General features: G+C 34.6%; 1 protein-coding gene across 2 annotated transcripts in view; it reads right to left on the bottom strand.

The window, feature by feature from the left end:
- The window catches only part of LOC150100146 (E3 ubiquitin-protein ligase HECW2-like), a 708,695-nt gene that overhangs the window by 62,874 nt on the left and 619,940 nt on the right, over positions 1-25,881 (bottom strand). For both annotated transcript variants that reach the window (XM_090402900.1, XM_090402899.1), the window contains 2 exons: positions 16,969-17,082; positions 5,723-5,974 (listed from right to left, as the gene is read on the bottom strand). In XM_090402900.1, coding sequence (XP_090259026.1) covers positions 5,723-5,974; positions 16,969-17,082 — 366 coding nt within the window. The remainder of the gene's footprint in view (positions 1-5,722; positions 5,975-16,968; positions 17,083-25,881) is intronic.

The following is a 25,881-nucleotide window of genomic DNA, read 5'->3' as shown; positions in this document are numbered from 1 at the left end:
TGTTTAATAATCTGTTTTAACTTTGCAATTTTGGAGACTAAATCATTTTCAATATCCTCCTCAATATCTTCAATATTCTCTTTAGTGGGGGGGGTAAGCCTTCTTGTTCTTGACTTTGCTGTTCTTGTTAGTATTCCATTTCTTTGTATTTTTGGTGCCATTTTACAGCTGTATTTAGTATTTACTATTGCTATAATTCAATAACAATGTTATGAAAACACTAGATTATAAAAATCTGCACTAATATACTATAAAACACTAATTTTCTAAGGGGGATAAAAACAATAAAACACATAAAAATCACTAATTTTACATGAACACTAAATACACTGACTATTCATAACGTAGCCTTGAACCCCCGGATATTCAAATATATGGGTGCAGTCAGTTTGTCAAATGAAAAATATGAATGGAGCATACTATCATCAGCAAAACTAAATAAGATTTGAGGTTAGTGACAGAAAGTCATTTACGAATAGCAGAGAGAGAGAGCATGGATAAAATTACAGAGCCCTATGATACTTCAGCATTGGTGGTAATTTGGTAAGCAGACATGACAGACCCAATCAAAAGCTTTGGAAATATATAGTTAATACACAATGTCACCAAACCTTTCAGAAACTGAGGTTCATGTTGGGTGATGATAGCACCTACTACTGACCAAGAGTGGCAGGATCTGTATTGGTTGTCGCTGATTAACTGGCACATTTCTAGGTGAAGGAGTTTATTGGCGATGACCTTTTCCATTATTTTTGAGAAAACCAAGTGCAAAGATATGATATCTAGATGGCTGGCTTTTATCTCCTTTCTCTGGTATTTGTTGGATATAGATATGATCCATGATGAACAGTAGATGCCAGATGACTATGAAAAATTGTACAGGATGGAAGCCAGGTATCTGAGCTAGGGCTCTTCTGATATCTTTCTGACAAAGACTAGAGGCATGCCAGTTATTTTGCATTGGTTATCAATATAGGAGTTGGAGGAAAGGAATAATGCAAGGAGGTCAGCTCTGTCTTTGGGTGAACAGAGGACCTGACTGGTTGGTATCCAGGCTAGGATTTTTCTCATTTCTTTCTGACATAAGACTAGAGGAGATATGGCAGTTACTTTGCCTTGGTTATCAATGTAGGAGTTGGAGAGGAATAATGCCAGGAGGTCAGCCCTGTCTTTGGGTGATGTTGCAGTGGTACCATTTGCATGTGTGAGGGAGGCCGAAACATAGATGGTTTGAGGTTGCCTTTGCAAAGGACCACAATATGCAGAATGCTCTTTAACTGCTTTGGTAACTTGTTTAAAAATCAAGGTTTTGGTAGCAGGGGATGAATGGGAGATGAAAGTCTTAATTCCAGTAAAAATTATTTCAGTTAGACCAGGTATCCAGATCAGAAGAGTGAAAATAGTAGTCAGCCAAAGAAAGAAGGAGTCAAAATCATGCAGAGCATCCCATATTATAGTGCCAAAGGAAGGCGATTCTGCAGGAAAAGAGACAGATAAGATATGAGTTACCAAGAGGAGAGGAGTACAGTGTATTAATCAGGAGAACTGGTTAAGAAAAGATCAAGATATAACTAAGATGAAAAGCCAAAAGGCTATTTTTTTCTGGCGAGGTTGACATAAGTTATAAGTTAAGGGGATAAAAATCCCTTATTGTTTTTCAGCCAGTAAGCGAAACTAAGATCGAACACTACGATCTGTAACGTTTCAAGCCGACGAACTGTCAGCGTATCCAAGCGTAAGTGACCACTTGGTAGTGCCACACCACGGCAACTCGTTGCAAAGGTGAAGCAAGCTTCCTCACTGTTCTTGATATTTTCTCATAATGTAAAACACAGCTCTTAAGAGATGTAGTACTGTTTTATATCATGAGGAGAGGTCACTACCCAGACCGGTTTCAACCTTTTTTGAGGTCTCATCAGTGAGTAGCTAGACCTAGTTAATATCAGAGTTTAAGTGAAGAAAACTTACATACCTTTGCTAAACGATTGACCGAAAGGTGTATAATGTAATATAGTGACACACCTTTCGGTCAATCGTTTAGCAAAGGTATGTAAGTTTTCTTCACTTAAACTCTGATATTAACTAGGTCTAGCTACTCACTGATGAGACCTCAAAAAAGGTTGAAACCGGTCTGGGTAGTGACCTCTCCTCATGATATAAAACAGTACTACATCTCTTAAGAGCTGTGTTTTACATTATGAGAAAATATCAAGAACAGTGAGGAAGCTTGCTTCACCTTTGCAACGAGTTGCCGTGGTGTGGCACTACCAAGTGGTCACTTACGCTTGGATACGCTGACAGTTCGTCGGCTTGAAACGTTACAGATCGTAGTGTTCGATCTTAGTTTCGCTTACTGGCTGAAAAACAATAAGGGATTTTTATCCCCTTAACTTATAACTTATAAAAAGATCAAGATGTTGGGGAATGGAGAGGATTAGGTATTCTGTTGAAAAGATGGATAATTTCTGAAACTTACTGTCAGAAAAAATTTCAGCATCTCTGTTAGCTTGATAACTGGAATTGGAGAAGGAAAGCCATTCTGAGTTGAATCTTGAAGTCCCCAAGAAAGATGACCTCACTGGCACAAGATTTTTTTTTTTTTTTTTTTTAGGGAGGGGGGAATATTTGTTATTTTTTAGATGTGTTGCAATTATATGGAATATTAGTGATAGTGGTGGTGATGGTTTTACTTGATTGTGATGGATTTACTAGTGGAAGAGTCAGGAGTGTTAATATTTAGCCCAAACCCAACATGGGATCAGAGCAAATTGATGTGTCTTGATCCCATGGGTCAACATAGCAAAACTGATTTGCTCTGATAATAATGCTCTCACTACTGAACTTAATTACATACACAATACTTTCCAATCAGAATAATATTAACACTCCCAACTTTCAAAGCAGAGGCTACAGTATATCCAAAAAAATCCTAAAGCAATACAATCTTTGACCATCTTCCGACCACACAAAAAACTGGCATCTCTTATCTGCTCTCCTAAAGACCAGTTACCGTCCTTGGCTCTGCCAAGTGTTCTGCAACTGTGTTACAATGGCAAACAGGAATTACAGCCAACATCAGAATCTCTTGACATAAAGAGTGTTAATGGTGACATCCAGTATCACCATTAACACTCAGGATTTACAGATTGTGGCCTAGATACTTGCTGCACTATATGCTGGATAAAAGCAACCTTACTTCACTACAAAAAATAGAAGTGTGAAATACTATTCCTGAAACCTGCTTAAAATATATATATATATATCAAACCTCAACAAATTTGGATTGGGTGATACAAGTGCCTCACACTTGGAAATGTTCATCCTGATATTCAAATTCACCAAGTACATGTCCAATGAAGCCCACTATGTGGTGCAATTTAGAACCTTTGTGGCCTGCTTCTCTTTCTTTACATCAGTCTTGCTCATGTAACTCTTATGTACTCTGATAATAAAAAATGCAAAATATCTTTACATGTGCATTGCTTCCTGATCAGGATAATTTGACTTTGGCAAAATACTGGAAATATTAAATTACTTTAATTCTTCCATATCATTTTGTATTCATTTTAATGCTGATAAAGTGATATTAATTCTGATTTACTTATTGGTATAAAACTTCAATACCTTTAATCCATTTTGATTTTGCTAAACAGTTGACAACATCTGGAATTATGTGGCATCTAATTCTGATATTTTGATCTCCAGATATAATAATGCCTTCTGTGTTTCATTTTATTAATTGTACTTTGTAAAGTTCACCCCCCCCCCTCTGATTTTCTTTTGGATCTATGAATACTAATAAAATTTATGTTATTAAACTTTATTTTAATACATATAATTCTTTCTAACGTATAAGGTACTACTCAAAAGCTTGGTGAATTTGAATATCATGCATGAACTGGTTATACATATGGCCTTCTGCCACTATAAGGGGCAAGGTACCCTTTGTGAATCAGTATGCCAACAGCTGGCAAGCTGAGAGGCTGCATTCTTGAGTTACATGTATTTTTGTAATGTCATGTTTTAGTGGCTTGGCTGCTTTTCTTCTCTAATTGAAATGGCAGATTCTGAGGAGCAAAGAATCTAAATCAAATTTTGCTTCAACCTAAAAACTGCTGCATTAATCCACTGAATGCTTAAGGAGGCATTTGGTGATAATGATATGAGTCAAAGCAAAACTTTTTTTGTGATACAAACACTTCAAGGATGAATGAATGTCTGTCAACAATGATGGGCATGCTGGACGACCATCGACAAGCACAAAAGTGTACGAGATTATCCTTGCAGATCATAGGCTGATGATGTTTGCAAAATTGTAGGACTGTTATACGGGGCTGTTCATGCATTTTGTTAGATGTTTTGAACATGAGACTCACTGCAAAATTTGTGCCAAGACTGCTGAGTGATGACCAGAAAGAGCATCATGTTGCTGCCTGCAGGAAACTCAAAACTAGAGATATCCTGAACTTCATTTCTAAGATCATAACCAGAGATGAATCACGGATTTACAATTATGACCCTGAGACAAAGCAACAGTCATCATAGTGGGTCTCCAAATTCACTGCAGCTAGAAAAAGCATGTCAAGTTTGCAGCAATGCCAAGTCAATGTCCAAAGGAATCCTACCCCTTCCATGATCAAACTGTCAATGTTTAACTATGAGGTTTTGAAGCAGATAAGGATGAGCATTCAGCAAAAGCATTCAGACAAGTGGAAGAACAACTGGGTTTTCCACCATGACAATACCCACCCCAAATATCAATGGTTGTTTGACAGTTCCTGGCTCCCAAAAACACAATAGTGATTTCCCATCCTCCCATTCAGCTAACCTCTCCCTAAGCAACTTTTTTTCTGTTATCTAAGATGAAATTCTGGCTGAAAGGGCATTATTTTGACACAGTTGAGGAGATCCAGGCAGAATCACAGGAGGTGTTCAACTTGAGAACTTCCAGGAATGCATGGAGTTATGGAAAAACTGCTGGGATTGTTTTATACATGCCCAAGAAAACTACTTCAAAAGGCAGTGGAAACTAGGAGTTAAGATAAGTAATTTTTTTTTTATGGTCAAATTCCCCAAAATTTTGGGTAGCAACTTGTATAATGACAATCTTTGATATTTTCAAAAGTTTCATATCATTATTGTAGCCCTTTCTTGATAAGTTGGGGACTCATTGAGGGCACTATCTCAATGAGTCCCTAATCTTTGTAGATTATTTTCTCCCTCCCTTTTCTCGATTAATGTTTTTGTATTCAAACTAGATATTTTATAACTATTCTGTTTGCATAGCTGGATTAATCAAAATTATGGATACTGATTCATGCTGAAAAATATGAATGCAAACAAGTGAAAGTGTAAGCAATTTAATAATATTCAAATCAACATTTTGCTCACTCTTAATCCTATCTGCACTGACATGGTGTCAGTAAGATTACAAGGTGAACAAGAGATGCAGATGCAGCATAGTTCCAGAACAAATAATTATTCTGGAACTGTGCACTACTTCCAGAACAATGATCTGTTTTTATTTAAATTCATCAATAATAAAACAGAAATTTCTGTAACTGCAAATATTTATATCTAATATTTATTTATTTAATTTAAATTATTTAAAATAATTTAAATATACATTAAATATAATTTAATGTATATTTATTTTTATATTATATTTATAATATTTATATCTAATTTCTTTAATGAGAGAAACTAGTGAAAATGCACTTACACTCTCAATAGTGCTTTGTAAAAAGGACGTGTAAAAAATGCATCTAGTAGATACTGATGAACCAGTGCAAGCCCTAAAACACGTCCACTGAAACGAAACCATTCATGTTGGTTATCCACAAATGCAGACATAGGACTCACTTGAACTGTATAAGTATCGTTTGCAGAGTATTCAAATAATCCATAATATGGGTTAAACAACTCTCTGGAAAGGAGAAAAAAGAATTCTCGAGAAGGTCCACCATAGTCCAATCTAAGGGAAGCGAAATATTTATTTAGATAATACGATACCTCTCATAATAATAATAACTAATGCAGACTGTCAGCCTAAATAATAATTGGTAATAATGATATAAGCAGCTTCAAATGAAGCTGCTCATATTGCTGCTGTATTTCAAATAATGAAATACAGCAGCTTCAAAGTAGAAATTAACATGCAGAAGTAATTTACAACAAAAGAATTTGAAATACAATGGATTTTTTAAAAGTTACAATTGTTGTACTAACAAAAGTTAAGGATACTGAACAAAATGCAAATGTTTTTCCCTGGACGTACAAATATTTATATCTAGAGAGAAACTTTACATTAACTTTGATATGTTAATATAAAGAATATACTACTTGCATGATAATTTTTTGGTTGTCAAAGATTGGTTCTTTGACAAAAATCTTTGAGTGAACATCAACTTAGAAGCACTGACTCACATTATTAACCTGTTAAATAAAATTTTCATATTGACTAACTTTTTTTTTTTTTTTTTAAAGAATTAATGGTAAAAATGTTCTTGGACTTATTCCTCTGTTGGATGCCAAACCATTTAGAAACTGTGGATAAAATACATATGTGATAAAGTATATTTCATTTCCATCTCTTGGTGGAAAGAAAAATATGATACTGCCAGGTCACTCTTTTGGAAATGCTGATGGAGTGGCATCTGAATAAAGAATAAGTAGAAACTGAGGCCATAGGCCTTAACATAGATCCAAATATCACTATGAATAATTTGAAAATTATCCATTTAGAGTAAGTCTTGGGATAAGAGCAATAAAACAGAAATAAATAAAATTGTCAGGAATTCGGGAAAGGAGATGAATGATCTGTTTTGATCACAGCAAAAATCTTTGCCTCTCTTCCAGCTTGGTGTCAGGGAAATTTGAAAAAGGAAGCTAATCAGAATAATGGACATTGAAAATCACCGAGAAAAATGATTTCACTGAAATTTTGACTGAACGAAATCGAGCTTTGAAGATGGGAAGTCAAAAATTTCCTAATGATTTTCAGAATTGGGAGAATGGTAGAGACAGCAGATGAATGAAACAAAATGGGAAAAGAAAAAAAAATCAGCTAATGCCTTTTATTCCCTTATAGCAGTAGTGTTCAACCCATCGATCATGATAGACAGGTCGATCACGGAGTGATTTTTGGTTGATCTCTTGTTTATTCCTCCTTACTTACAAATTTCATTAAAACTGAAAACATATTTTTTTATCATTATTTTGTATTATTTTTTAATTCTCTTTAAGTGTATTGCTATTGTTTATTTATTTTTCGTTAAAATTGTCAAATCAGTAATTTTCTTATAAGTCTGGGTAAATGAATTAATTTGGATCAGTGAAAGTCAAACAGCAAGCCGAGATTATAAGCAAAGCACATCGTATGCATTTCGTTAATAATCGTGTTTACTCGTAACTACATCACACACTTCCCACTGTTAGAATTTCAGTTGAGTTTCATTGCTCTAAATTTATCGTTGGATTTATCATTATTTTGTTCGCTAATTTATTAAGTTATAAAAATTTTTTATTTTAATAAAATATTTAAAAGTTCTTTTTTTTTAATTTGAGTATAATCATGAATGTATCAAAGAAATTGAAGGCGTATCATTTTCACAAGGAATGGGAAATGGATTATTTCTTTACAATGGTAAAGCATAATCAGATATCAAGTTGGGGGGGGGAAGAACATGATCTATATAAGAGAGTAGATCGCTGAATAACAGTATAGAAAAGTAGCTCGCATAGTAAAAAAGGTTGAACACCACTGCCTTAAAGGGGAGTAGGCAAGGCCTCTTAACCCTATCAAGCTTTTGGAGTGTGAGTGGGCAGTACATCTCCACTGGTAGCCAATAAGAGATAGCTGGCTGAAGACCATCACTAATTATAAGCAGCAGCCAATGAAGATACTAGAAAACAAGTGCTGCCACCTAACTCTAATAGGATATGTTATCGTGTGAAATAGTGTAGGTTCTTTGATTGATTTTCTTGAGTTTGCAAGGATGAAAAACCCAAGTTTCCAGGAGAAAAAAACCTGCTCACAAGGGCCAGAGATTAACTAACTTGGGAACCGGTTGAAGAAAGGCTTAGAAAAGTTACTCTAGTTGGTGACTAGACTTGAACTTAAGTTTATCATTGGGTGGCTTAGTGCAGAGGATGCAAATAGAAAATGTGCCAAAGAAATTTTAAGCTACAGGAGGTCAAATTTACAAAAGCACAAGTACATCCTTTATGGCAGAAGGAGTTATACAGAATATAATTTGGAAAGTTAAGATGAGTTGTGGTTGATTTAGTATTGAGGATTCAGTCAGAAACAGAACATCAGGTTCTGATGATTGAAGATGATGATTCACATCATTTGAGTTATTGTTGATGCAAGAGATGTTGATAAAGGGAATATGTAAGATTTTTTGGGTGTGATTTTTGAGTTTAAATTTTTTTGGGGAAATTTAGAGGGAGATTTGTTTTTTTCGTTGAACTGCAGAAACACTATACCTATTTAGACAACTTAGTTTCATGTTTATTGTTACAAAAATTAAAGAGAAAAAGATAAAGGAAATATGCAGATGGAGAAAATACTCTTGAACATGTTGCCTATCAGAGAATATCCAGTTTTCAAATCACAAAGTGGCATCAACAGTGAACAGGAGGAAAGAGGACTGTAAAAGGAATAAGAGATGATAAAGATGACAGGAAAACTAAACATATTCTAAATGTCACAAGTAACTGCTTTGAAAGATTGCTAAGTGAAGCAAGCAGTGAGAGCATAATAGTAGAAAACATTAAGGGAGAATGCAATCAAGAGCACATATCAATACTTCAGGTAAAAAAAAAAACATCAAAAATCTGAAATGTTGAAAGGCAACTGGAGTAGATGATATTTGACCAAAAATGCTTGAAATGGTGTATTAAAGTTTTACAGTGGCTACACTGCATAATTCAGAAGATCTGGTTGGAGAATCAAATTCCAGATGGTTAGACTAGAGCGCTCATAGTATCCATGTATAAAAAATGGAAATAAAACTGAATGTGAGAATTACAAAGGAATTTCTCGACTGAGTGTTCCTGGTAAGAGTTATGCAAGAAAAAACACTAAGAAAAATTGTGGAAGGGAAATTTGGAGAAAAAGCTAGGTTCTGGCCAAACAGCAGTTGTCAGCGTAAGATTTTCACTTTAAGAAAACATGGAAATATAATGATGACTATAAGTTTTGTAGATCTGGAAACGACACATAACAAGGTGCTGAGAGTAAAACATTTCAAAATATTACAATTATATAGTATAAATGGGAAATTATATCAAACAACATAGTCTATATTTGAGTTCTAAATCAGCAGTAGGAATTGAAAGAGATAGAAAACAATGGTGTGATGTTAAATCAGGTGTGAGACAAGGCGCTTATCTCCACTATTATTCATTAACTATATGATGTAAACAGGGCAACATAGTTTATATCTGAGTTTAAATCAGTAGTTAGAATTGAAAGAGGTAGAGGATGATAGTTTGATGTCTTGTCTCGCACCTGATTTAACCTGATGTTAAATTAGGTGTGAGACTAGGTGCTTATCACCACTATTATTTATTTAACTATATGGATCACATTAGGAAGAAAAATAGCATTAAACCTAATATCAAAATTGAAGATGTTAATCTCAGCTCTTTATGCAGATAATGTTATATTCCTAAATGAATCCAGTACAAGATTGCAGCGTTTCCTAACTAGATAGAATAACTGCTATAATAAATTTCATACTATATATGGTATGAAAATCAGCAATAAAAAGACAGTGACTGTGAAAATATGCAGGAACATTGAAAACATCAACTGCATTAAGAATGGAGAACCTAGAGAAAAAGTAAAACATTCCAGCAATTTAGGCCCAATTTTTATGAAGATAACAAATTTAATATGGAAATAGACAACAGAATTAGTAAAATTGGTATGATACAAAATCAATTGAATAAATTTATAGGGAATAAGAGAAAATTAAATGCTAAACTGTATTTACATGTCAGTATTCCAACAATTTTAACTTGTGGATCTGAGAGCTGGGTTAGAAATAAAAGACTTGATCAAAGATTGAAGACCACAGATTTGATCACTTGAACAAAATGAGAGAAGACGGAATGTTAGTAAAACAAAACAAATGTTGTTTGCAAAGATGATAGGAAAAAGAACCAGAGAGAGAGAGAGAAAAACCAAGATCTAAGTGACTTGATATAGAATTAGTGCCTTAAAATACCAAAATTGACACCGATACTGGTAATATTAAAGTATTGACAAATAACAGACTAATTTGGAGAAAAACTGTCAATAGGAAGTTAGTAAAGATGTAACCTTTATATGTAGTACTATTATTGAGATGAGTTTTCTGACTTTGTGGAAATACCTGTATAATAATACCAGAATTCCTACAAAAAAATAAAATAAAATAAAGAATCCTTTCCACATTTACTTTACAAACATCTGCAGCATGAATTCCAACATAAATTTCATTGCCACTTACAGACATCCAAACCAGGCCTCCTCCTCTTGTCACAAACCTAAATTGCAGCAACATCACAGTTCACCTTTATTGCATAAATTCTGCTATTGATGATTCATTTTGGGGTGGCACCTGTGCTTTTGTGTGGTCTGAAAATGTCCACCAGAGAATGCCAACTTTAGAATTCGCTGATTTTAACTTGCTCTGGCTCAAGGTTTCCTTGTCCCCATTTAGTAACATTCTCTGCTGCATTTATTGCATATGGTTCCAGCCTTTGTTGGATCACTTTCAGCATAAATTGTATGTGAAATTAAAGTGATGGTTATATAATTCTCACAATCTTTAGCATTTGATTTTTTGGGGATTGAGATGAATACTGATGTTTTCCAATCTCTAGACCAGTATATTTTCTTCCAAACCTGTTGACAAATTTCAGTCAATATATTCACTAATACTTCATCTTCTTCATCTGAAGAAGATTACTTCATCTTCAGCTACTCAATAATTCCACTGACACACCATCAGCTCCAGGAGCTTTTCTTTTTGACAGCTGTCCCATTGCTGATATCACTTCACTTTTCATTATCATGGGTTTCTCAACAAATTCTTTTCTTTCAAATTCTCCTTCAATACTATTATCTTTCTTGTACAAAACCTCTACATACTATTTCATGATTTTTTTTTCACTGCTTCTTCTTTCATCAGATATTACCTGAATTACTTTTTACAATTCCTAATCTAGGAATAAACTTCCCTGTAACATCATTTAATTTTCTAAACAAATTCTCTTGTTCTACCCATAACATTGCTTTCTTCAATTTCCTTGCACCTTTTGTTTAGGTGTTTTCCTTATCCTTCCTGGCATGTCTTTGGAAATCTGCACTCAGTTGTGTAACTCTTTCTTTGTTTCTCTGAAGTTTCATTTTTCTTCTTTCCTCTGCTATTTGAATAACTTCTTCTGACAACCATTTATAATCTTTCTTTCTTGTTGCTTTATTAAGAATCTTCTTTGCTGCTTCTATGACTGTACATTTTGTTTTTCTTCCGACAGTTCTTCAAATTCTCTTCCTGTCTTCTCCAAACTTTTCAGTTTCTTTCCAACTTCTACTTTAAATGCTTCATTTATGGCATCTAAATCAAATCTGATACTGTTCTATTGCTTCTTCTTAGCCCTTAATTTCAATTTAACTTCAGCTATCAATAATTTATGATCTGTCCTACAGTCTGCACCAGGTAGTGTTTTTGCTGCTTGGATAGTACTCCTCCACCTTCTGCCGGCAACAATATAATCTATGTGATTTCTGTATTCTCCATTAGGTGAGGTCCATGTGTACAGTCTTTTTTTTATGTTGCTGGAAGCAAGTTCTTGCAATAAAGCAACTGTTCTCAACACAAAACTCTGACATCCTTTCTTCTGCTTCGTTCCTCAGTCCTAAACCAAATTTTCCAGTTTGCCTCGTTTTTCTTTTTCATCCACTTTTTGCATTCCAATCACCTAATATCAAAAGAAAAGCTTTTTTATCAATATTGTATATTATTTGTTGCAAGCTGCTGTAAAATTCTTCTACCTGATCTTCACTTGAATCTGTAGTGGGTGCATACACCTGTATGAGTGTAACATTCACTGGGTATGCCTTTATTCTGATTAGAATTATTCTATCGTACACTGGGTTGTAACACAAAATGTATTTTCTGTATTATCTTCTAACTATGAATGCTACTCCATTTCTTCGAAGGTTTCATGTCCAGAGTGAAATCATTGGTATCAAAGTGACCCATTCCTGTCTATTTCTGTTTACTGATTCCTAACATCTTAACTCAATTTCTTTTAATTTTTTTCTTCACCAGTTCCAGTTTTCCTTGATACATACTTCTTACAGTCATGTTCCTATTTTATTTAAATCAGTGAAGAGGAGGTGTCTTCTTTTGAGATTAACCCTATCTGAAGTCGAACTTCCAGAAGGCTTTGATCCAGTTTCATCATTCTTGTTAACTCATCATCATCATCATCAAATTCCTAGCATGTACCCTCAAGGGGTGTACAGGATATGATAGTACTACATGAAAAAAATTACATCATTATTAATTTCCTATCTACAATTTTCCTCCAAATCAGTCTGTTACTTATCAAGACTCCAACATTATCAGATCTTATATTTCTATCGTCTAAAGCACTTTGTATCGTATCAATCCACCTATATCTTGGCCTTCCTCTGGGTCGTTTTGCTGCCACCCTGGCAGAGAACACTTGTTTTGCTAATCTTTCCTCGCCCATTCTATTTAAGTGACCATACCACCTGAGATTAGCTCTGCTAACGCATTCCTGGATGCTGACAATGTCAAGTTCTTTCCTAATATCGTCGTTTTTAATATGATATTGCCATTGTTGCCATCTGTTCACGCCTATAATCTTTCTCAGGACTCTCATATCTGTGGTCTCTAGTCTTTGGTCAAGTGTTTTACTTCTGACCCAGCTCTCAGATCCATAAGTTAAAACTGGTTTGAACACTGTCTTGTATACAGCTAATTTAGTGTTCCGACTAATTTCTCTCTTATTCCATATGAATTTATTCAATTGACTTCCCACCATACCAGCTTTGCTGATTCTGTTGTCTATTTCTTTATTTAATTTACCATCTTCAGTAAAAATCGTGCCTAAGTAGCTGAAATGTTTTACTTGTTCCACAGGTTCTCCATTCACAACACAGTTGACATTTTCAATGATTCTGCCTATTTTCATTGTCTTTGTCTTTTTATTGCTGACCTTCATACCATATCTATTACAACAGCTATTCAATTTAGTCAGAGAATCTTGCAGACTTGTAGCAGATTTATTTAGAAGTATAACATCATCTGCATAAAGCAAAGAGCTGACATTAACATCTCCAATTTTGATATCATGTTTAATACCACTTTCCTTCATAATGTGATCCATATAGATAATGAATAACAGAGGGGATAATGTACATCCTTGTCTCACACCAGATTTAACATTAAACCATCTTCCTGTACTTCCTTCAATTCTGACTGCTGACTTACAACTCAAATAAAGACTAAGTATTGCTTGGTATAATGCCCCATTCACACCATATAACTGCAGCATATTGAATAGCTTCTCTCTTGGCACCTTGTCATATGCCTTTTCCAGATCGACAAAACTTAAATACAGATCTTTGTTATATTCCCATGCTTTCTCGACTATTTGTCATAAAGTGAAGATCTGATCCTGACAGCCTCTATTTGGCCTGAATCCAGCTTGTTCTTCACCAAGCTTTTCTTCCACAATTCTTCTCAACCGTTTCTCAAGTATACTTGCATAGATCTTGCCAGGAACACTCAGTAGAGAAATACCTCTGTAATTCTCACATTCAGTTTTATTTCCCTTTTTATATATGGGTACTATGAGAGCTCTACTCCAATCATCGGGAATTCGTCCCTCTGTCCAGGCTTTCTGAACTATGCAGTGCAGCCACTGTAATACTCTTATACCACCATACTTCAGCATTTCAGGTCGAATATCATCTACTCCTGCTGCCTTTCCACATTTCAAGCCTTTGATGGCTTTTTCTACTTCAAGTATGGATATGTATTCCTGACTGCATGCCTGGTCAGTGTTTTTTACCACTGTGCTGTCATCACTGCTTGTTTCATTTAGCAGTTTTTCAAAGTAATTACTCCATACTTCAAGGATATCTTTTTCTCCCGTTTTCATGTCACCTTTATCATCTCTAATTCCTTTTACAGCACTCTTTCCTCCATTCTTAAGTTTCTTCAACAACCTCCAGAATATTTTGCCACCTTCTTGATATTTATTTTCTATATTCTTGCCAAAGTCCTCCCATGACTTTTGTTTAGCTAGTTTTACACAGTGTTTAGCATTCTTGCATTTGTCTCTATATTCTCTAAGAGCAAAAGCTGACTTATTTGCCAGGAACTTTTGGTATGCTTTCTTCTTTTCCTTCACTGCCTCTTTAACTTCCTGTGTCCACCAGGGAGTTCTGATTTTTTTATCCTTACAAACAACCTCACCACATGCCTCTCTGGCAGAATCAATCAATGTTTTCTTCAGAGTTTGCCACTGGATCTCCAAGGTTTGGTTCCTGTTCTCAAACTCTTTCATTTCTTCTTCAATAATCTTTGTGTATTTTAGTCTACAGTTCACATCTGAGAGCTGCTCAACTTTTATTCGCTTTAAAACTTTCTTACATGTTATTCTTTTCAATATGAAATTCAATTTTATCCTGCTCAAGACTAAATAGTGATCACTTCCAATTTCAAATCCTCTGTACACTCTGGTGTCCTGCACCAGGAAGAAAACATCACTATCAACAATAACATAGTCAATGAGACTTTTCTTATTCCTAGCCTCTTCTCTCCATGTGAATTTGTGCACATTTTTATGTTGGAACATGGTGTTAGTAATGACCAGTCCATGTCCTGAGCAGAAATCCAACAGATATTTGCCATTATTATTAGCTTTGCTCTTTTCTCCAAATTTTCCCAAAATATTTTTGTATGTCTGACAATCATTTCCTACTCTGCTATTCAGATCCCCAACAAGGACCAACTTTTCATTTTTCATTGTGTCAGTTGCTTTTTCTAAAGCCTCAAAAAATTCCTCCACTTCTACCTTAGTAGAACCTTCTGTGGGACCATAGGCACAAATAAGTCTCATTATCCAGTTCCCCATTCTCATATTTGCCCACATTACTCTACTTGAGACTGCCTGCCATTCAAGAAGATTAGCCTCGTATTTTGTGTTGAATACTATGGCTACTCCTTCTTTTCCTTGATTGTCATTGCCTGAATATAACATTTTGTATTTATTGCTCAGAAAGAGCTCACCAGTTTTGGTCTTTTTTGTTTCAGTCACCCCTATTATGTCGATCTGGTACTTATCTAATTCCTCAGCTAGCTCCATTTCTTTGCCATTCAGGCTTCTTACGTTGATAGTACCGATCTTTAACTCTGGTGATGTTGAGTTGGGGTTTATTTTCAGATTTGTTCCAGTAGCTGACTTTTCGCTGTTCGCCCTGGTTCCCTGGCGAAAACAACGGGGGCCTTGTTTAACCGGGCGACGCCCCAGCCGGCATGAAATTTTGTCATGTTGTACCATCATTCTATATTTTGGTTTAACCAATAAGAATACAATTTGGTCGGCTAAATCCCAAATTGCCAGCCCATCCTCGTCCGTTCAGTATCCAAGTAGATACCCAACAGGGTGCACCACGAGAAGGTGAGGATTGGACATTAGGTCAGAAGCCCTGGTCGGTTCTCCGCATTCCTTTAAAGGCTATGTGGAGGTCTCCTCTCAGTTATACAGCTTTGACCCTTAAGCACCCCATTCTTGTTAACTTCATTGGAAATTCCTCTCTGCTCTTCCCCAGTAGCCTTCAGTGCTTTCTGAACTGGGTGTCCCATCTTCTAGAACTATATCACAATAATTTAGCCTCTGTTCATAAGATTTTCTTGGCAAAATATATACAGAAGTGGTTTGCCATTGCCTTCTTCTGTGTTTGTTTAGCCTACTAAGTAAGACTAAACAAACCAAGAGACAAAGAAAAGTAAAATAGGAAAGACTGAGGAAGGGGGGGGATGGAGGAGTATGAAGGAAAGAAAGAAAGAAAGAAGAGTAGGGACCAGTTTACAGATAATATAACAGATATATAGTATGTGAAATAAGGCATGGTCCAGCATCAGGTACTTGGGTTCGTGACTCCCAAACTCACTAAAGTGAGCCCTCGAGGGAAATGTTATATTACCTTCTTCATTATTTGTGACAATTATTGTGTTATTATCCCATTTCAAATAGGCATTCAAATTTAATTACAAAAAAAAACAAAAAACATGGTTATGAACATGAGTCTACACGTACTGTCCTCTAGATGGCAGACATTGTTTGCATATATCTGGATATAGCATACACTCTTGCTCATTTACACTGACATTATATATGAGTTGTGTTAGTGCAATATTAGTACGTTATCATAATTACATTCTCAATGTGGTTACATAGAACTTGTTCCAGTAGTAACACAATTTGGCTTGAAAACTAGTTTCTATTACAAAATGTAATAACTGCTGATGTTTAGAAAGCCTAAACAGACATTATAGAAAGCAGCTTCCTTCTTTTGAAACCCTGCTCAACAACATTAATTGGGATCTGTCTCATGCAAAAATAGTTACTGAGATTCAACTACTTAAAAATTGCATTACCAGATATTATGAACTGATCTGTTGCTTTCTAAATAAACATTTATGATATAATGTAAAATTCCTAGATCATTTGATTAAAAGTGTTTATTCTTTGAAACTTGAAAGGGCAATTAATTGCATGACTTACTTCTCTGAATACAGATGATGGATGGGCTCCATAATGTTTACTTTCTTGAATGCAATTGATGGACATGATGTACTACACTATATAGCATAAGAAACATGTAATAACATATTAAAGAACAATTCACAGATAATAATCCTTACTTACCCTTCTTCCCCAGCAAAACTAATATACAGCCGTGATTTCTGCAAATCTTTTTTTGATGCAGCCATTATTTTTGTAAATGCATCTTCTAATAAATGGTCTCTTCTTATGTTTAACCTTACAAAAAAAAAAAAGTTTCAGCAAGGCATAAACAGATATAATACTAGATCTTTAATTAACAAACACTGTTTATACAATTCTCACATTCAGTTTCATTTCCCTTTTTATATATGGGTACTATAAGAGCTCTACTCCAATCATCTGGAATTAATCCCTCTGTCCAGGCCTTCTGAATTATGCAGTGCAGTCACTGTAAGACTTTTATACCTCAGTACTTGACCATTTCTAGTACGGATGAATAAAAATCTTACAGTGGCTGCAGTGCATAGTTCAGAAGGCCTGGACAGAGGGACAAATTCCAGATGATTGGAGTAGAGTTCTCATAGTATACATATATAAAAAGGGGAATAAAACTGAATGTGAGAATTACAGAGGTATTTCTCTACTAAGTGTTCCTGGTAAGATATATGCAAGTATACTTGAGAAACAGTTGAGAAGGATTGAAGAGAAGCTTGGTGAAGAACAAGATGTATTCAGGCCATATAGAGGCAGTCAGGATCAGATTTTCACTTTACGACAGATAGATGAGAAATCATAGGAATATAACAAAGATCTGTATATTTAAGTTTTGTCGATTTGGAAAAGGCATATGACAAGGTGCCAAGAGAGAAGCTATTCAATATGCTGCAGTTATATGGTGTCAATGGGGCATTATATCAAACGATACTTAGTCTTTATTTGAGTTGTAAGTCAGCAGTTAGAATTGAAGGAAGTACAGGAAGGTGGTTTTTAATGTTAAATCTGGTGTCAGACAAGGATGTACATTATCCCCTCTGTTATTCATTATCTATAGGGATCATATTATGAAGGAAAGTGGTATTAAATAAGATATCAGAATTGGAGATGTTAATGTCAGCTCTATGCTTTATGCAGACAATGTTATACTTCTAAATAAATCTGCTACAAGTTTGCAAGATTCCCTGACTAAATTGAATAACCGTTGTAATAGATATGGTATGAAGGTCAGCATTAAAAAGACAAAGACAATGAAAATAGGCAGAATTGTTGAAAATGTCAACTGTGTTGTGAATGGAGAACCTGTAGAACAAGTAAAACATTTCAGCTACTTAGGCATGATTTTTAGTGAAGATGGTAAATTAAATATGGAAATAGACAACAGAATCAAAAAAAGCTGGTAAGGTCGGAAGTCAACTGAATAAATTTATATAGAATAAGAGAGAAATTAGCCAAAACTAAATTAGTTGTATACAAGACAGTATTCAAGCCAATTTTAACTTATGGATCTGAGAGCTGGGTCAGAAGTAAAACACTTGACCAAAGATGAGAGACTGCAGATATGAGTCTTGAGAAAGATTAGGGACATGAACAGATGGCATCAATGGCAATATCATATTAAAAACGAAGATATTAGGAAAGAACTTGACATTGTCAGCATCCAGGAATGCGTTAGCAGAGCTAATCTCAGCTGGTATGGTCACTTAAACAGAATGGCAGAGGAAAGATTAGCAAAACAAGTGTTCTCTGCCAGGGTGGCAGGAAAAAGACCCAGAGGAAGACCAAGTTATAGGTGGATTGATGTAGTAAAAAGTGCCTTAGAAGATAGAAATATAAGATCTGATAATGTTGGAGTCTTAACAGGTAACAGACTGATTTGGAGGAAAATCGTAGATAGGAAGTTAGTAATGATGTAATTTTTCATGTAGTACTATCATATCCTGCACACCCCTTGAGGGAATATATCAGAAATTTGATGATGATGATATTTTCTTAACAAACAGTTAAGAAAATAATTATAAGTATAATTACTTGTGTACCATTTTATGAGATGCACAGTACTAGTAAAAAATTAATTTTGATGTTGAATGAACTTATAAATAAAATGAACTTATAAATGCTCTCTTAAAGCAAATGAGAAAGATTCAGTTTCTGCTGCAAAATTATTAATTGAAAATTATTGAAAATGACAGTTATTACTATAAGCACTACTCAAGGGTTATTTTTTGTGAATGAAGGGATGAAGTTGTTCTCACTTTAATGAACTCAAAGAGATTAAAAAAAAGTATGCGTTATATGGAAATGTTTGCAATATCAAATTTCTCTTCAAATGGTGCTACTTCTTATGGTAATTTGCTGGGAATTTTCAGTAGTTTGTAACAATGAGATAACTTGCTAAACTTTTGATTTACTGCAGTGAGAGTTTCTGGTGCAGGACACCAGAGTATACAGAGGATTTGAAATTGGAAGCGATCACTATTTAGTCTTGAGCAGGATAAAATTGAATTTCATATTGAAAAGAATAACATGTAAGAAAGTTTTAAAGCGAATAAAAGTTGAGCAGCTCTCAGACGTGAACTGTAGACTAAAATACAGAAAGATTATTGAAAAGAAAATGAAAGAGTTTGAGAACAGGAATCAAACCTTGGAGATTCAGTGGCAAACTCTAAAGAAAACATTGATTGATTCTGCCAGAGAGGCATGTGGTGAAGTTGTCTGCAAGGATAGAAAAATCAGAACTCCATGGTGGACACAGGAAGTTAAAGAGACAGTGAAGGAAAAGAAGAAAGCATATCAAAAGTTCCTGGCAAATAAGTCAGCTTGTGCTCTTAGAGAATACAGAGACAAATTTAAGAAAGCTAAAGACTGTGTAAAACTAGCTAAACAAAAGTCATGGGAGGACTTTGGCAAGAACATAGAAAATAAATATCAAGAAGTGGTAAGATATTTTGGAGGTTGTTGAAGAAGCTTAGAAATGGAGGAAAGAGTGCTGTAAAAGGAGTTAGAGATGACAAAGGTGATATGAAAACAGGAGAAAAAGATATCCTTGAAGTATGGAGTAATTACTTCGAAAAATTGCTAAATGAAACAAGCAGTGATAGCACAGTGGTAAAAAACACTCAACAGACATAAAGTCAGGAATACATATCCATACTTGAAGTAGAAAAAGCCATCAAAGGCTTGAAATATGGAAAGGCAGCAGGAATAGATGATATTCAACCAGAAATGCTGAAGTATGATGGTATAAAAGTCTTACAGTGGCTGCACTGCACAGTTCAGAGAGCCTGGACAGAGGGACAAATTCACGATGATTGGAGTAGAGCTCTAATAGTACCCATATATAAAAAGGGAAATAAAACTGAATGTGAGAATTATAAGGTATTTCCCTACTGAGTGTTCCTGGCAAGATCTATGCAAGTATACTTGAGAAACGGTTGAGAAGAATTGTGGAAGAAAAGTTTGGTGAAGAACAAGATGGATTCATGTCAAGTAGAGGCTGTCAGGATCAGATCTTCACTTTACGACAGTTAGTTGAGAAATCATGGGAATGTAACAAAGATCTGTATTTAAGTTTTGTCGATCTGGAAAAGGCATACGACAAGGTGCCAAGAGAGAAGCTATTCAATACACTACAGTTATATAGTGTCAATGGGGCATTATATCAAGCAATACTTCGTCTTTATTTGAGTTGTTAGTCAGCAGTTAGAATTGAAGGAAGTACAAGACAATGGTTTAATGTTAAATCTGGTGTGAGACAAGGAAGTACATTATCCCCTCTGTTATTCATTATCTATATGGATCATATTATGAAGGAAAGTGGTATTAAACATGATATCAGAATTGGAGATGTTAATGTCAGCTCTTTGCTTTATGTGCACGATGTTATACTTCTAAATAAATCCGCTACAAGTTTGCAAGATTCCCTGACTAAATTGAATAACTGTTGTAATAGATATGGTATGAAGGTCAGCATTAAAAAGACAAAGACAATGAAAATAGGTAGAATTTTTGAAAATGTCAAATGTGTTGTGAACGGGGAACCTGTGGAACAAGTAAAACATTTCAGCTACTTAGGCACGATTTTTAGTGAAGATGGTAAATTAAATATGGAAATAGACAACAGAATCAACAAAGCTGGTATGGTAGGAAGTCAATTGAATAAATTCATATGGAATAAGAAAAAAATTAGCCGTAACACTAAATTAGCTATATACAAGACAGTGTTCAAACCAGTTTCGACCTATGGATCTGAGAGCTGGGTGAGAAACAAAACACTTGACCAAAGACTAGAGACCACAGATAAGAATTCTGAGAAAGATTAGAGGCATGAACAGGTGGCATCAATGTCAATATCATATTAAAAATGAGGATATTAGAAAAGAACTTGACATTGTCAGCATCCAGGAATGTGTTAGCAGAGCTAATCTCAGGTGGTATGGTCACTTAAACAGAATGGGCAAGGAAAGATTAGCAAAACAAGTGTTCTCTGCCAGGTTGGCAGGAAAACGACCCAGAGGAAGACCAAGATATAGATGGATTGATACGGTACAAAGTGACTTAGACGATAGAAATATAAAATCTGATAATGTTGTAGTCTTGACAAGTAACAGACTGATTTGGAGGAAAATTGTAGATAGGAAGTTAGTAATGATGTAAATTTTTCATGTAGTACTATGATATCCTGTACACCTCTTGAGGGTACATGTCAGGAATTTGATGATGATTAAGAGTAATAATTAAAATGCAACAAACGACAATAGTTTTCACATTGTGCAGATGTAGGTTTGCTATTTATCTGACACTGATAACAGTATGAGAATTATAAAAAAATTACTTTCGACTTTTGGGAATAATTTACATATATATATATAATTATTATTAGTGACACTATGGATGACATTAATTGTAGCAACAATTAGCATTTCCCTTGGCTTTTTTTGAAATCATCATCATAATTACAGAATTGCATTACAATAGTGTGTAAATGATGGATACTGCATCAGTTGGTTAGCAAAATGAAATTTCAGTAGTCAAATGTAAAACAATCCCAATTTAAATACAGTCATACCTCGACTTACGTGAATCCGGAGTTATGCAGTTTCTTATATGTACGTATTCCCGTCCCTCTTGATGCCTCTAGTCGTATGTTTCCGGCGCCAGCCGCCTTCGCCAGTGTCGCACATGCTGTGAACAAGCACTGACATGTTTCTTGCGGTCTCCATTCATACAATTTTTATAGTCTACAAACCTTGTGAATTGTTTAATGTTATGTTCTTGATAAAAATTTTATCACATAAAAAATAATAATGTTGTCCAAAAGAAGCAAGTCCGATTCTTCTACAGCTAGCAAGAAAAGAAAAACATTGACTTTGGAAACAAAACTCAACATTATTAAGGATTTTGAAGGCGGAATGAAAATTTGTGAGCTAGCAAAGAAGTTCAATCTACAGGAATCCACAGTAAGAACAATCATGAAAGAAAGGTTTACAGATTTTGGAGGACATAGATTCTAACTAGGAATGAATTGTAGCCACAAGGCAAGGAATAAAAAAATTTTGCATGACAAGAAAAAGACATTATGCTGTCAGACGAATCTATTAGATTTTATGAAACATCGAAATAACTTTCTTTCTTTTAGGTACGAAAAACTACAATTATGATTATATTTCTTAAACAGTATAGGTGTTTTTGTAAACCTTTGGTCCCAATTAACTAATATTTTGTATGTTTGTATATATAAATTACATGCAAAATGATACCCCAAGTTATGCGAATTCGACTTATGCGCTTTTTGTTGGTCCCGCCTACCGCGTAACTTCGGGGTATGACTGTACATGCACTTACAATATTTACTTAAATAAAAAAATAAATAACAGATTTAAAGAGACTGGAACTTGTCACAGACTGTTCAATGTTACTAAAGGAAGGCACACAAATTCATATCAGCATAAAATTTAGATCCATCATTAAGGTCTCAGAATGAAAATTCAGTCTACAGGATATTGCCATCTTACTTCATTGAGAACTAAAAAGTTGAAAACAACTTAACTTCCACCACCAGACTATATGGTGAAAAGGACAACAATAAATTTGCAAATCTGTGTTAAGACTATGAAGAAAATTGAAAACATGATCATTCCACATGAAATCATCAAATTAAAAACAATTAAATTTAAGCCTGTATGATCAGACAGTGTATTTTGATGAAGTGAGTTATTTGGCTGCCCTATCCTTGGATGGTTTTTTTTTTTTTTTAGATTTTTTGCGGCATCCTTAAAAAATTAAATCTAAAATAATTATTATCTTCTATAATATTTTGTAATATACTGTACAGATTGATGCAATCAAATAAACTTTTTACTCTTCTTTGTTGTCAGAAAATTTCCGTCCCAGAGACAGATGCCAGTAAAAAGTGGTCATCCAACCCATTACCAATCAGTGTATCAATGCTAACATACTCTAGGTATATAACCTTTCATGGATTGGACGCATATTAAAAAAAATAATAATAAATAAAATAAAATAAATACATATAAATTTATTCTACCTCCCTTGTCACTATGCTTTGTTTAATTCTATCATGTAATTCAATTTTTAATTTGCCGGCTTCATACAAAATATTCAACATTCCGCACAAAGAAATGAAATATTTCACCTTGTTCTGTAGTTTCCAGTTTGTAGTTAATGCTTTCCATGTTCTGACTTTTTTTTTTTTTTTTACCGATTATCATACCAAATTATGTTACAGCAGGCATTAAATCCAGGTAGTGTCTTGAAGGCTTATAATATCAGACTTAATGTCACCATCCCTTCCTTCAAATCTATACTAATGAAAATAAAGTGTGGGTAGCATGCATAGAGGCTTTCACTCGATTTTTATATTTTTACAAGCAAGAATCTTCCTGTACTGTTAATTTTAAGTGCTGATTACAACTTTATATAAGCTATATAAATTGCACTCATAGCTGATATGTTGCTTATTGCACTCCTCAATTGAATATTATACCTTTTCAATTTCTATAAATCTTAAATACTGTGCCTTGCTATGTTAATATGATATTTTAACTACTTTTTGTAAGGTACAATTTGGTCCTTACATTACCATTTGTTTTTCCTAGTTTCTCTTTTGAAATTTTTCTTAGATGCTTGCATAATTCTTACTGAGAACACCTCAAAGAGAAATTCCACGGTTTTTTCTCACATTCAGTTTTATTTTCCCTTTTTACTGATGAGTATCACTAAAAGCTCTGCTCCCATCATCTGGAATTGGGACCTCACTAACCAGGTCTTATTAATTATGAAGCACAGCCAACATAAAACTTTCTGATTAGCATTTTGGGTTGAATATCATCTATTACTCCAGCTGATTTTCCAAACTTAAGGTTTTTTTTTTGTTGATGCATATTCCCAATTACATAATTCTTCTTGAATATTTTCTACCACTGCAGTTCATATACTCCCAACCTGAACTCATAATCTACATTCCATAATAATATCATCTTCATTACTCTTTTTTTGGACTCTTTCTACAGCTTCATTATGCCTCCAAACCTAGGCGACTAAATCAATCTACACACAACAGTCCAAGTGCAGTCATGTCAAGGCCTTGTAAAGAGGCAAAATGACTCCTTATCCTTACATATCAATTTCATTTTAACATCACAATTACCCACTGAGTTGTATTTGCAATTTTTGTAATACGACCTTTGAACTTCAGATTCCTATCCACCATAACTATCCTATCCACAGTGTTATGAGTTTCTTGCAGCATAACCAGACCAATATAACATGCTGAGGGAAACCTTAACATGCCAAAGTGCATAACTTTACACTTAATAACACTGAATTGACAGCCATTATCATTTGTCCACAGTTCCAGCCTATTCAAATCATTCTATAAGTGCAATTCAGTAGCATCCCCGATTGCCCTACCTATCCTTACAACATCAGCAAACAACTGAACATCTCCTGTCAGTTGTCAATCCTAAAATCATTAATGTATAGATTGAACAACAATGGTCCAAGGACTGACCCCTATGGGAACACCACTGGTCACCTTGAATCTGGCAGATTCACATCCCCCATATACCACTTTCTGATATCTAGCTGTCAGCCATTCACTTATCCAAGTCAATGGTTTATTTTCCAATCCAATACTCTCCAGTTATGCAACAGCCTTTCCTGTAGTATCTTATCAAATTACTTAGCAAAGTCCAACAGTATCATAGTGTATCCATTCCCTTTACCCAACTCAGCAGGAACATTATTATAAAATAGGAATAAATTGCTCCATTAACCTTAAAATTAACTTCCCTCCAGTAAACCCATGCTGTTCTTTACACAAAATTGCTTGCCCATCAACCAATTTCTGCATGCTAGTTTTTACAAACTTCTCTAAAATCTTCACCACTACTCCAGACATACTGACAGGTCAGTAGTCAGCCACATCATTTTTCGCACCATCCTATACTAGGAGTGTGATACCCCTGATTCCATAACTGTAGAATCTTTCCTGAGCCTGGACTCAAGTTATACGAACATGTCAAAGGCATAACCAGCTCAGATGAACATTCCTTGAGTATATATATATTGATATCCCATTGTTCCCTATTATCAAATTCTTATCCAGGTTATGCAATTATTCAACAGGTCGTGAACATTATTCTCATATTCGTCTGTCTATCTCTTTATCCAATGTAGTAGTAATACTTGTGCTACATGCTTCATTCACCTAGTTGATAGATTTCAGTGAAACTCCCACTCATTATATTTTGTTTTGCAAGTTCTTCTATTTCTTTCCTGTCCTATCCGAACTGTTTAATTTCTTTCCAAGTTCTACTTTAAATGCATCATTTATATGATATAAATCAAATCTGATAGAGTCCTTTTGTTTCTTTTTAGCTTTTAATTTCAAATTAACTTCAAAAATCAATAATTCACAATCATTCCACAGTCAGCAACTAGATAGTGTTTTTCTGTTTAATAGTGCTTCTCCACCTTCTGTAGATTTCTGTATATGCATTTGGTAAGTCCATATGTACAGTCTTCTTTTATGCCGAT

This window comes from Typopeltis vanoorti, chromosome 13 (assembly GCF_054136105.1).
Source record: "Typopeltis vanoorti isolate ZY-2024b chromosome 13, IOZ_Tvanoo_1.0, whole genome shotgun sequence".
Taxonomy (NCBI): Eukaryota; Metazoa; Arthropoda; class Arachnida; order Uropygi; family Thelyphonidae; genus Typopeltis; species Typopeltis vanoorti.
This window is presented reverse-complemented; position numbering and strand designations above follow the sequence as displayed.